The following is a 14,662-nucleotide window of genomic DNA, read 5'->3' on the forward strand; positions in this document are numbered from 1 at the left end:
GGCATTTGAATGACCGCATGAGAGGGCTCTTATGCATTCACCACGACGTTTGTCAGAGACAGTCGATATAGGGTCTAAAATAGAATACTGCTGCACACGGAGGCTGGTTATCAAATCTTGTTCAAGCAGTGATATTGATTTCATGTGCATTAATATGAATTATTGTCGTTAAAATTTAGCATACTATGTTTAGTGAAAATGGTGGCATTTTAAAGCACTCACTTATGTGCTTCATACAACAACTTATGTCCAACTGTTTGTGCTGTTTGTGATTTTGAGAGATAATATATGCCAAATCATGCCCCGTGCTTTTTGCTGATCCCATATACAGCCCCTTTGCAGCATCTTTTATACATACAATTCTCGGTTTACCCAGCTGCATATCCTCCAGAGCGTTGCTGTGCTGTAGAAATTTGCAGGGCTCAGTGGAATTTCTATCAACTTTCAGGAGCACAAATCTTTTGTTCAGAAATGACTTCTGCTGCAGGAATATTGACCACAGCCACAATGTTTGTGATGCTCACAGATAGTCTTTTATGAACCTGTAATTCATTTCTCCAAGCACGCATAGGACACATTGATTCCACAGTATCTGTAATGTGTAGTCATTACAGCACGCGGCAGGAGATCATTCATGGCAATCAATGGCCACAAATTTGCCCCATTGAGAAGTTACAGCCCGGTAGGTAGCCAGAAATGATGATTGAGGTCCACGCCTGCTGGTACCTGTGCTGTGAACGTTTCTTTGCAAACACTGTGCTCTGTTTGTGAGCAGTCAGCTGCTGGCAAGTGGGTACGGATGCAGTCCTGTGCAATATATTATATTCAATGCACACACATAGTAATAATAAACGCTCTTATTTTTGCTTTACTAGCCATTTTGTCCTTCTTTCTACCTAGCTGGGGGCCTTCTACAACATCTTAACAACGGAGCAACAGGACCATGTCAAGTCCGTCGAGTACCTGACCAACAACTTCCGCCCCCTGCAAGACCTCAACAGCAGGAAAATCTTTAAGTCAGCTGTAAAAGATGCATGGCAGAGAGACCTAACTGAACTGTCAGGAAGCCCTCATAGCACTGAGGCTTCAAGAGGTAAACATTTGACTGTATTGTGTCAAAATCTCTGTGTTGTTTACGTTTTAGCACATATGCTTTAACCCAACAATCCTCTATAATTATACTTAATAATTACTCACTATTTTATATTGTTTCTTTTGAACTGTTGCCTAAATGGCCGAATACCCTTTAAAATTTGACCTAACTGATCGGTCTATAAACCCTGACACACTAGTTGTTGTTGTCGTACCTTCAAGCTTCCCTTCCTATGATACGCTTACAATTTGCAATAACACTGGCAGATTTACCACTGGAAATTTTACACAATGGGTTCACGATTTCAGACAAAGGAAGACAAAAACAGGGTGAACGTTTTTAGTCAGTGACCATTCATTTCAGTTAATGCAATGATATTCAAATCCTTTTTCGCCCTATATACAATTTAATACAGGACACATACATTTAATGCTTTAACAGGTACACTTTATTATGTTTTTTGGAAAAAGGATTGTACATTCTCACTTGTGGTTGACCTGCGTAGCCTACAAGACATGGAAAAAGGAGACAACATTGATTTTGTATGGCACTGTCGTGCCAGTTACATTTGCTATGCTAACTGTTGGCCCTCAAAATTACGCAAAGTTTCTGCTGAAGGTAGAAAGCTACTAGCGTTTGCTGTTAACATTAAAACAGACAAACATTCCTCACACTTTACATGCTGAAGTGGTCTGTCTAAAACCAAAAACACAAGATGTTTCAGGAACTATAATTTCCTACACATCAGGGGAAGGGGTTATCGTGTTCCTCACTGGCCCCCATAGTGAGGTGGCCAAACTCTAAATATCATTCAATGATGCCTTCCATACTAAATGAGAACGAATGTAAATGTGTTATTAAACTTTCAGCATTGCATTTAAATCACATTATTATTATTATTGCAGGACCCTAAAATACTGTCCTAAAATACTCTATAAGTCCAAATCGAACAAACATAGTTTAAACCAGGATCCTCTTGTGATTTGTCGGAGATGTTACTCACGGTCTCAGTCTCGTGTGGATCTGTGATGTGAATACACATTATCTTAATACTATTCTTTTTTTTTTTTGTCCACAAAGACTTTTCAGGTTTTCAGCGCTTTTTTTCTTTACGGTCAAAAATATTGGTTCGCAATGAATAATTTAATGAAATCTTTTATAGTATTTTAGGACCAAATTCAGGAAGCTCATCTAGCAGCTCTGCCTGGAGACCCATTCATAGGGACCCAGCTTAAATCAGTGGGTCAGAAAATATAATGGGACCACAGAAGGTAATCTTTTTTTTCTTTTTTAGTATGGGAAAAATTACTGACTGAGCACAATCTGAATAAGAGGCAGTGATTAAAATTTCAGGAGATTTTTGGATAAAGCTTATAGTGCACATGTAATTTTCCCATTTTTATAACTCATTCTTATATCAAAGAAAGAACATATTAATAAAAAGCACAGACCTCATGCGGGCCTTTGATTAGAGTATTTTCGTTCCTTTTTCTCTTTTATGTGTGCATCTTGCGCCGCTTGCTTTAACAGAACAGTACAGGAACTATGGAGACTAATGAGAAAGGCTGCTGCGCCTTAAAGTGGTGTTGTTGGTGTCGGGCGGGGAGAATTGATTGGGAATGCTTGTGATAAAGTTGGAGCACTCTAACAAGGCCGATCAGCAATCATCATTTATATGTGGCACTGCTAAAATAGACCCATACAAATTAAGTTGTGAAATTGCTTTTGTGGCATGTCAGTAGGCAGAATGAATGTGGACCAGTGTCTCCTTTTTTTCCCTTTTTTTTCTTCTTTTTTTCACTGCTTCCCCTCGCTCCTGCTCGTTTTCCCTTTGTGCCTCTTGCATTTCTATTTCACTGTGTTAAAATGTAAGAATGCACACTTAGTGGGAGGCGCTGGGAGTGTCAGTCTTATCTTAAGTACTGACATCTGTCAAGGTTGTGTGAGGGGGGATATTTAATCTGCGCACAGTAAATGATGGCTTTTCTTGTAAATGTTGTGAGGGCCAGGGCCACACCTTGGCTGAATATTCGATTAGTGTGGCCATGAAAGTTGGTCTTCCATTAAGGATGCATAGCTAACCTTTACAGACGCAAAGCACAGGTTGCAGATCCGTGAGTGTTGTGCAGAGTCATTGCTGATCCAGAAGTGATGCCAAGATATATATAGGGCAATGTTTATTTTATCGTTTGTGTGGGCTTTAAACTGTACATCTGCATGAGTTAAAAATATACATTTTAAATATTTGATATATAAATATATTTCTGAAGATGAGACTAGATTTTGCTCAGCTCTGTTTAGCATTTACATTTACGTTTACATTTAGAGCATTTAGCAGACGCTTGTCCAAAGCGACTTACGTGTACAATTTGTCACAAGAAAGAAACCACAACATATCACCGCTGATAATGAAAATACTGAATGAAAAAATAGAAACAATCTTCAAGCCCTCATCTGGGCATTGTAGCTGATATTTAGCAAGGATGCCTTAAGTACATAATTGCTATAATTTAAATGCTAAGGGTAAGAACATATAAATGCATATACGTATTCCCTTTTTCTTTTTTTGGTGGGGGGATGGGAGGGAGTCATGCTAAGTGGGGTCGAGGTAAAGTCTGAACAAGTGAGTCCTGTGTCTTTTGCAGAAGATGGCGAAGTGACTCTGCTGTCCTAACATTTGTCGTGAGAATTTGGTTAGTTAATGGTGCTATTGTCTGTAAGGCTGCAACAAACTTTTCATCTTATACTATTGATAACTCTGTTAAAGGTGAAATATATAAGAATTGGCCACCTGTAAAATTAATTCAACATGGAGCAGCATGTCACTAGAGAGACTGCTAACCGCTGCCATCTGTAGCTGCCTTAGCTAGTTAGTTTAATTAGACACGCAGATAGTGGTTCAGCCTGGGAACTCAGGGACCTGCGGGGTTTGGGTGTTTACACCACGAGCACAAAGGCGTTGGACTGGGACGGGCGAGGGTAGCATGCTAACTACAGTGGCAACACTTTTCACAGACATCGCAATGTCAAAACGGCTGTTTATTCAGATTCTGTTTATAATTGTAGTTAATTTTGAAAGTTTTTAACTAAAATTGTCACATATTGCATCTTTTTAAGGATTTCTTGATTACTGGATTAATTATTTTGTCTATTAAATAAGCAAATTGCCACAATTTCCCAGAGCCCGAGGTGATGCCTTGATCCTGCTTGTATTGTCCGCCATAACTGTACAAATCTGAAATCTATTCAATGTACAATTTAATAAAAAGGAGAAAAGCAGAAATTCCTCACAATTCAGAACCTGGAACCAATCACTGTTAGGAATTTTATGCTCAAACGACTCTAAGAACAATCAGTCACCTGACTACTTGCCAATTTATTTTCTCTCTGTCAACTAATCAATAATCCAGACATCATTCTTAACACAGTCTGATATCACAGCGTTCTTAACCACTGCTCAGACTGCGGTGGCAGCTGCTGTAAGAAGTTCTGCGGTTACCATGTTAATATTGAGCCCTCAGATTACATTCATAAGTTTCCCAGCAATTATTTATGTTCAGATCCGTCAATCTTTGTGTTTTCAATTAAACTGTTGTTTTTCCCATCATTCCGATGCCTGCACACAGCCTCCTTTAAAACGTAATGTACAGCCTTGAGAGGAGAGAAGCAGTGAAACTTGACAACAGTCAATTCATTCTCTTTATGGTAGAAGCTGCCAGGAGAAAGATTCATGTTCTGCTCTGAGTGGTATTGCAGGCTGAGGTAAAACCACTATGAGGCTTTTTTTGGGAGGTTACAGTGTGTGTATTCACAGAAAAATAATAGGATTTTCCAGAGAGTCAGTAGCATGTTAAATAATTCTACCAGTGATGAAACATTAGGGTGCTGTTCACCATTTTATTCGTACTGTGTCACAGCTGATGATTTTGTTTTTATCCAAACCTTACACAATTCCATTTGTATCCAAATTTGAAATGGATAGTTGAGCTGCAATGATTAATCTGTCAACAGAACATTTTATTTTTGATAATTGATTAAGGTTTAGTAATTTTTTTAAGCAAATATGTCAAACATTTGCTGGTTCCAGCTTCTTAAATGTCAGGATTTGCTGCTTTTCTTTGTCATTTATGATAGCAGGCAAAGAATCTTTGGCTTTGGAGCTTTTGGTTGAGTAAAAGAAGCTTTGTGTTCTGGGTGTTTTAATCTTTTTTTTTCCTTTTCTCAAATTTCAAAATTTGATAGTTTATAGACTAAACAATTAATTGTGAATATAATGGGCAGATTAATGGCTTATTAAAACAATCCTTAGTTGCATGTAGGGCTGTCACCATATTCGATCTTCAGTACATGATTTTCGTGGCTAAACAAATTCACAATGATATTATGGGAATATAGAGAGAATTTTTAGGGAAGAAATGCTCACAGTCAAATCTGTGTTAAACTTTATATGCTTTGTTTTGTCTCGTCTTTAAGCAAATAGTCCCCTCAAAATACGAGTGTACAGCGATGGAACGTCTGTAGCCATAAGTGCAAAAAAGAAAAGTGTATCAACTACTCAGTTATTAGTGAAAAGGCAACCAAATGAACTCATGAACAAAAGATGCACAAGGCCGAATGTCTTTGTTGGATTATTCCGACGACATTATCATGCATGTTATAAATACAATAACAATATCTCCTTTTTCATTATCATGGTTATCATGATTATTGGGTGCTATGTTTAAAGATTTTCATAAAATAATCATCTGCCTTAGAGTGATGAAGTTTGTAATTAGTACAGTGAAAATAAGAATCGTAACCCTGTTACATTTCAAGGTGCAGAACATGCGTTGATAAGAGGGTGTATCTTGTCGATCTACAGCTGCTGTTGATTTCAGTGTTGATGGTGAAAAGGGTGTTGACTTTCATGACAGTAATGATTCAGGCAGTGAAACCACGAGGATGTCTTCAGCTGCTGTTGAGCTACTGAGGTTGACAACGGACATCCGACGGGTTATAATACATTTCACACCTGTCACACCTCATCAACACCATGAGATATTTCTGCTATTGTTTTTTCTCCAGTGTGCCCCTCTGACTGATTTCCTTCCACCTTGTCTGCCTTTCACATATGGTGCATAATTTGCACCATAGCTTCACTGTGTAAATGGAGAAAGCTGTGGTGACAATTTCAATTTAACAGAAACCCTGCATGCACGTAATCAGATGACACTGGTTCCTGATTGCTGTTGCCCCGATGTGTTGAGAAGCATGTCTATATTGTCCCTTACTCATACTGACAGATCCCTGTGTAAATACCCATGCTGCAGCCTACACTGCCACCTTGAGGCCGACGCGCAGCCTTTGTTTCATCCTCTTCATGCATACTGTTTAATATTTCACAGGCGAGAACTTGCAATATAGGCAGGACGTTGCAGTATTATTTGTACCACATGTGGCGTGGAGAAGACACAACCGTCCAGATTAACAGTCTCCACCAACATCCCGACCCCAGTCAGGCCGCCAGGAGTGTTATTGTTATTGAGTTACTGTAATATCTGGCACCTTTAGAGGTCTCTCAAGAGTAGAGATGGCTTTGAGTGAAGTCAGCAGCAGACAGTAATAATAGGCTTGTTAAAAGGCAAGCTGCATTCTGCCCACACACAACAACAGAGACAAATACATGTGGTCAAACAGTCCTCCCAACCACAGCCTTTTATTTTCACCCAGTTGCATTCAGATAGTGAAGCACTGTTTTTTTTTTTATTAGTCATTTTTGTTCTCACGCTGGTCTTCTTTCTGGTATTTCAGTGTGCAGCAGTGCCCCAGTGAGCATGAAAATCCAGCCCCTGAACCAAACGGCGTTGATGGTGAGCTGGGAACGCCCTCTGACTGTCTACCACCCGCCCATCACCAGTTACATGGTCTCCTACAGCTGGGTGAAACGTGATGTTGCCGATGAGAAGACCTTCACCAAGACGGGAGACCAGAGCATGGTGAGTGTGGCTATCAGCTGCGCTAACAGCCGATCGATACCAGACCACAGCAGTTTGCCAGAACCGTCTACATTATTTTTCTTTTATCAAGATGGATGTGGTTCACACAGCTCTGATTGGTTTGTCTCGGATGCGTCTGTTCGGATCAGAGGGTGGCTGCATCAGTGACAGTGTGCAGAGGAGGTGACAGGTTGTGATGAACTCTGCGTGTGTGTGTGCGGCTGTTGGGTGATATGAGGGCCCAGACGCACTCATGTCACTCACCTGTCTAAGACTAGACACGTGGGACTCTCACATTGATGAATCTAACTGTAATGTATTGACAACCACACCTTTGGGCTTTTTTTGTTAATTCATTCAGTATAATATAGGCTCAAAGATTCAGCAGCTTGTAGCAAAAAGAGATTCAGAAAAAAAAGCCCAAATAAATCAAATAATGTGCTTTGAAAAGTAATTTTTAAAGATCCTGTCTGTTTTCCGGCAGTGGAGGCAGCTCTTTGAACAAAAACTGTCTCCTTTCAGTAACCAGTGCAGGCAGCTGTGCAAGTGTAGTCTTTTAGATCTCAGTGAAGTTTCTGACATCAGTGATCATACATTTCTGCTCGTGTGCCTTAAGCATCAAGTTACCACTTCAGTTCTCGCTGTGTCTCTCCAACAGAGCATTCAATGTCTCTACAGAAATATATCCTCCCCCTGCAGGAGGCTACACCCTACAGGGCTGGTCTTTTTTCACACTATATATTCTTCTCCCCAGTCACATATCTTCCCATTTGTGGGAACCCAACACCCAGCTGTGCATCTCCTTAAAGCCCACTGACCCCCAGCTGTCTTGGCAGTGTGCATGACTGCCTCTGTAGACATAAACAGTTCAGGGGCAAAAACACACTCCCCCACCAGATCTGAGACCCGGGATCAGTTCCCCGATGGCAAAACCACCTCCGGCCTGGTCATGTGTTCCAGTAAACACAGTTGTCATCATCAGGGGTGGGAAGCTGGTGAGGGATCATGCGTTGTTCTATTGGTTCAGATGAGCAACTGCACATGGAATTATATAAACCTTTGCACATATTACATCATCCCTTCCTTCTAATGCTTAGAAACAAGCTAATGCATTAGCTAATGACCCCCAGTAATGCGTTCAACCCTCACTGTGCGGAGTGATGTATGTGCAGAGTTTGACACTTAACGGTGTTTGCTCATTCATCTTTTTTCAGATCCTACAAAATGAATTTGTGACATTAGACAAGAGTGATGTAAAAGCTTTCAGTGAATGAGGAGACAACTCAAAGTCTCAATGAAATAACTAAGAAAGTGGTAGTTTGGCATGTATGAAAAAAACCTAAGTGAAAGATGGAGGCTTGTCTGCTAAAGAAAAAACCATACTGAGGTGGTTTGGAACATGGCAACCAGAGAATGAATCAGTAAGGACAGCTTACCCTGCTAACGGCAGCTACATTTTGCAACAAAACTGCCAGTGTTTGTCTACCAAGAAACTCCATTAATCACCTCGGTTCTCCAACTGACCTCTGGCCCTGGTCCAGAGGGGTCATTGAGAAGCTACTGGTTATCAGTTTATTAGCAGTTTCTTCAGTAACAAGTAAAGCTATGTGTCAAGAGCAGCCCGAGGCCAACAGACAAAGAAAATATTTTCTCCATAAAACATGGCCCAGTTTCACCCAAATCAGGGAATAAAGTTGTGTTTTTGTACAGTAGTCCGGGACACCTGCTCCCTAGCAACACACTGTTCAGGTGATGTTCTTCTTCTTTGATATATGGATCGATGGAAGCGTCCTGAAATAGAGAAAGCCTTTATTGGACGAAAATTATCATACGCCCCCAAGTACGAGATGAGTCATCGTTACATTTATTATGCTTTTCCAGGAAAGGTACAAACACTAAGATACCATTTTAAAAAAAACCTTGGAAACAGTTACTGGTGTACAGGTGATAAAAATAATTGAACTGCAATTTAGACTTTATGGGAACTTTAAGCTTAGCTTGCTAACTGCTGGCAGATGCAGGCGCCGTTGAGATGTGACCAGTGAGAGAGGCAACTGTTTGAAAAGCAAGATGGCAGCTTCTCAAGAGGTTAGATGCGCTCGTCATCTTTGATATGAGAACTGGGGAGCACTTTCAGTGAGGAAGAGCAAAGAACGGTACTGGAGGCTTTGCTTCTTGGAAAAGATGTTTTTGCTCTTCCCTCGACCGGCTTTGTCAAGAGTTTGATAAATCAACAGGCTCAGCTGGTGGTAGAAATCTACTACTGTTGATGTTACTGGTGGAAGTTAGCCTGGGATACGGTGATAGACAGATGGTTCGTCCAGTCACCTGCCAATGTTTTTTTTTTTTTTTTTTAAGTTGCCTGCCCTTTTCCAAACTGTTTTGTGGAGACGCCTTTCCAGATGGTTCTGTGTCAAAAACCATCTGGCTCGACAGGTTTGTGTTAAGCAGGTGAACTTTTGAAATGAACAATATCTGAGAGTAGATTTAATTAATGATTGACGTATCTTGTGGCGGAAAAGAATAAATCTCAGGCACATTGTTATTCCATGCATCTTATTTTTGTGTCTTAAAAGCAGCCCTGGGGGGCATCTTTAACTAACAAACTAGTTGGTGAAGGTCAGAGACTTGACAAGCATGTTGAAATGAATATGCAATCAGGCCTTCTGCTGTCAAGAACTGCCTCACAAATGAAACTATCCTCAGATAAATATATATTAACATCTATATGCTCTTCCTTAGACTATTGTAGCTCCACATCTCACATGCGGCTCATTCGGAAACCAGCAACAACACTTCTGTCTGATGTTAAACATAGACACCATCTTGCTGCAATTTCAGTCTCCCTGTGCTGGTTACCTGCTACTTTCCACATCCCCCAAGCTACATTTACTGACCTTTTAACTCCCCATCAGCCAGACTGTTCCCTGAGGTCCTCTGGCAGAGCCGTCATATCTCTACAGCCCAGTCTTCATTTTCTATCCTCTCTGCTCTTGACATGAGGCACAAGAAGGTAGAGCATTTGCTGTTATCCGCCATACTGTTGTATAACTTGCTTGAGAGGCGTCAAATCTGAAATAGAATAATTTCTTAAAAAACCTGTATTTGAACTTTGTAACCTTGCAAGCTGAAAGACCCAGAAGTTGAATGGTGAGACTTGATTTGGAGGCGTCTGTCTTAATTGTGTATTAATGCAAATTATTTTGTTGATGTTTTAATGTAATATCTTTATGTTCTGTTAAAATGTGCACATGTACATTTGTTGCCAATGGCTGATTGAAAGAGCAATGAATGTGTCCATGTAGTTACACTCCATTAACACAGTCCATCAGTCGCTTTACTGACAGCGACAGCATTCTCCCCACTCCTCTCTCTGCTGTCAGTCTTTCTTACTTTGCCCACTTCATTTCCATTTCAATTTTCACTTTCTATCTCTGGACACCTTTTTATCAGAATTATTTTAGAAAAATACTAGCTCTCCAATGCCGGAGGCAATCACCCATCCACTCTGAGGGCCATTTTAATATAAGTACAGCCATCTGCAAACTGCACAACACAATTAAATTAGACAGGAATGGAGGTTTTTAAACCGCGTTGAACTTGGGGGTCATAGACTGTTGACAGAACAGCAGCTGAGCGTGGAATATTTTCATTTTACTACGAATGAGCGGTATCGAGACTTTTAAATGTATTTTCATCCACACATGCAGACTTTTTGTATGATGCATTTGCAAGTAAGTGTGTGTATGTGCATCTTTTCTCTTGCAGAAAGCAGTTATCACTAATGTCTCCCCTGACGTGCTGTACCTGTTCCGAGTGCAGGCGGTGTGTCAGCATGACCTGCGCAGTGATTTCAGTCAAACGCTGTTGTTCAGAGGTACCTGATTATTTTTTTTCTTTCAGTCGTTTTGCCTGTCAGACTCAGGAAATGCATTTGTAAATGCTTCCCCTCTTTTCTGTTTTTCAGCGAATACAACAAGAATATTTGAAGGGTCTCGTATTGTGAAAACGGGGATGGTGAGTTGACCAGAAGATGGCAGTGCAAATTTATGTTTTTGTCTCAGTTGCATTCAGGGTTTGATGATCACATTTTCTTTGCCCTGTCAGCCCACGATATCTCCAGCGTCCTCGGCTGACATGGCACCCATCAGCTCCGGTTCCTCCACTTGGACGTCCTCTGGCATCCACTTCTCCATTGTCTCCATGGCAACAGGGATGGGCCCCTCCTCGAGTGGCAGCCAGGCCACAGTGGCGTCAGTGGTGACGAGCACTTTGCTGGCGGGCCTGGGCGTAGGCGGCGGGGTCATTTCCTCTTTGCCAAGTTCTGTTTGGCCCACACAGGCACCCCAAGCCACACAGAACCCCACCCGTCAGTCCGTCCCGACTGCGAAGTCTAGCACTGAGCAGGGGGCGTCCCAGGGCCCTGACTCCGATGCCCCGTCTGAGGAGAATAAGGCTGCAAGTGAGGGTGAGGATGAGGAGGAAAAGGAGGGGGAGAGAGATGAAGGGCAGGAGGAAGAAGAGGAGGAGAAGAAGAGAAAGAACAAGACTGCACCTGATAATGAGGAAAGGCAAGCGAACAGCACCGTGGCCAAAGAGCCTCTAATCCCCACCCCCGCATCCACAGCCAAAGAGAAAGGAGAAGTAAAGCCGACAGTCAAAGGCACCGCGTTACCTGCGAGCACTGGTGACGATCAGCTGGTCAATGAAGAGAAGAATCACACAGACGTAAATGCAGTCTCCACTCAGGAGCCTCGGAATGACAGTGCAGAGATGCAGATCACCCAGAGCTCCACGCTGGCTCCGAAGATCAACAGTCTCTGGCCTTTTTCCGTCCACACTGGTGAGCGGTCGTCTCTCCCACACAGATATGACACAATAGGGTTTCCCTTTGTCTTCCAGCGTTCACATCCTTCTCAAACAGAAAACATCCCATTTGCTCTCTCAGCTATCATCATAGACAAGGCTTCTCTCCAAAGCATATATTCTGTCAACACTACCAACAGTTAAGGAGCCCATATTAGGAGAACAAATAATTTGATTTAAGACAGTAACTACACTGGTTACCATCAAAGTCAAAGATAAAGCTCTAGGCTTTTGTGTCGCTACAACACAGAGGCCTGAAGGCAGAAGTGAGTCGTCTGCCACGGGGGTTCTGCCTCAAGGAACTCCTTTGACTTTGTTTCAAGAGAGAGAGCGTTTTTGATCCCTTTTCTACCATTATTTTATTGCCTTTTAAGTTTTTCCATGACTGAAGTTGTATATAAGGTTAATATTTCTGTTTTATCATAATTGACCTGTTGTTTTTTTACTCTATTTTAAACTAAGGTAGATATTTATCTCAGCACTCTCATGTTGGACTAGCATGGGTTCTGGTCTGCCAAGACTTGAAGCTTTTCACATTGTCCCCAAATGTTTTTTTTTAAATATTTACTTTTGTATGAGTAAATGTGGAGAAAGGTATGACATTAGAAATATGACAGTGAAGGTTAAAGCCCCTATGTGTAGAATTGGAACATTTCTGACTTTGGCGACTCCCAGTGGTAGAAAAAAAAAAAAAAAAAAAAAAAAAGCTCCTTACGTCAGGCGGCACTGCACACTAATAGACATCTCTCTGTCCCTCATGGATCTAAAAAAAAGGCACACATTTTCAACAAGATTGTATTGTATTATTTTATCTACAAGCAGTAACTTTGGTAACCCACTATAATAATCATCATTGATAAATGGTAAATTTATACTAAATAAATCTGTAGTTAATGATATATATGTCACATTTTAAAAACAATGAAAGACTTTGTAAACCACTTATTAAGCAATTGTACATGTTTATTAACATTAGTTGCAGCTTTATAAATAAACCATAGTGTTTATTAACCATTCAAAAGGATTATAACCATCAGTTGAAGTTTTTACAAATAACAGTTGCTTAATTAATGATTTATAAAGCATTGCATTGTTAACAGTGCAATGACTGTTGACTTGAGTTTAATCAACTATACGTTTACTATTTATTAATTTTGGTTGTTATAAAGTATTACCATAACTTTTGCCAGCAGTGTAAATTGAAACATGCTATGATGTCAAAGTGTCAAATAGGCACTATAAAGGTTTCAAAAAAACAATCGAACTCTGGAAGTCAGTATTTATGATTAATTACTTAAGAATACAAACTCAAGAGATAGTCATTTAATATATTTCCATAGTTCAGGTCCCCAAAACTTGGAAGGATTCTGCAAATATAAACAGTGAAACTGAAGGAAATTGTGTTGTTTATTCAGATGTAAGAATCAGTGAAGGTTTTTTTTTCTTCTTTTGAAATTTCCCTTAAACTGCATAGTGCACCTTTAAAGTTGGCAAATGAGTTGGTGTAGGCGAGTAGAATAATTTTAGTGGTGTATTCATTATGTGTATATGTATGTATGTATTTATTTATTTATGTATGTATCATGCTACAGATAGGACCGTCTTGTCCAACGTGACCCGAATCCCTCACCCTGGGATGGGCAGGATGGTGTGGATCGTCCCTTTGGTGGTGGTGTCGGCTCTCACTCTGCTCTGCCTCATAATGCTGCTGATTGTGATGGTCTACTGGAGGTGAGTTCAACACACCTACCCTCATCAGAAGAGACATTTACTCCTTGCGCTTCGTCTTATTAAGGGTGTCCCTGATATCTCCCTCAGGGGTATGAAAAAAAGACTCCCCTCTAACCCGCTGCGACCTCATCCATTCATGGGTTCGCACCAACATTTTGAATGAAGCGAAACCTCTTCATGCATGTCTGGATTTTCCAGTCAGTCTGCTCTGCATTCAGACCCATCTAATTTGGATGTGTCTGTTTTTATGCCTATGTGTGCATGATTGTGCATCACTCCCAAACAGCCCGGTAGCAAGACTTGCCTGCACGTCGTACATCAGGGCCATCACCCACTGGGGTGAGGGTAAGGAGACCTGAAGGCCCTGCAGAGCCAGCAGGGGTCCCAGCTGTGTCTTCATCTGCTGGGCTAATTTCCAGCCACGCTATTGGAGCCCCAGTAATTACACGGGCCAGGCCACTGGCACATGTGGGATGGTTAATGAGTTACAAATAGCACTATGGACCATTTCGTCAGCTGGTCCCATTAATATTTACTGTCTGTAAAGAGTCTGTTTCTGGCTCGCTGGCATTTTGTTTATTTTTACAGTCTGAGATTTTTTGGTAAATACTGAAAATGTGTTAAATGTATTTTATAAATTCCTCTCTAGGATATTTTCGAGGTGTGAGATCAGTTAATGCAAATGTTTATTGGCCAACAACACCTTACTCTGGCATTCTGTGGTGTCGGATGATAAAAGAGTGCTGTATAGATAACAGTCTGGTTATCAGCTCCATAGAGGTGTTTAAAAAACAGAGAGTTGAAAACAAGACGACTGGAGCGGATTCAGTCGGAGGATAAATTACCGAGAGTCAAGGTATTTGAGTAGAAGAGCAGGGGGAGCTTTGAGATTAGAAATGGCCATCACAGCTGTTGTTGTGACAACTCTGACAGTTCACCGACAATGGCTGCTTCCCCTGGGGAAAAGACCATGATGGAAGATGAAATCGACCCAATC

The 14,662-nt window shown here is 41.0% G+C and overlaps 1 protein-coding gene across 1 annotated transcript in view; it reads left to right on the forward strand.

Annotated features, from left to right (window-relative positions):
• Positions 1–14,662, forward strand: part of ca16b (carbonic anhydrase XVI b) — a 94,549-nt gene that overhangs the window by 61,135 nt on the left and 18,752 nt on the right. Inside the window, exons 7-12 of the mRNA XM_030419126.1 lie at positions 901–1,093; positions 6,884–7,068; positions 10,837–10,945; positions 11,036–11,085; positions 11,176–11,911; positions 13,527–13,665. Coding sequence (XP_030274986.1) covers positions 901–1,093; positions 6,884–7,068; positions 10,837–10,945; positions 11,036–11,085; positions 11,176–11,911; positions 13,527–13,665 — 1,412 coding nt within the window. The remainder of the gene's footprint in view (positions 1–900; positions 1,094–6,883; positions 7,069–10,836; positions 10,946–11,035; positions 11,086–11,175; positions 11,912–13,526; positions 13,666–14,662) is intronic.

This window comes from Sparus aurata, chromosome 6, assembly GCF_900880675.1.
Source record: "Sparus aurata chromosome 6, fSpaAur1.1, whole genome shotgun sequence".
Taxonomy (NCBI): domain Eukaryota; kingdom Metazoa; phylum Chordata; class Actinopteri; order Spariformes; family Sparidae; genus Sparus; species Sparus aurata.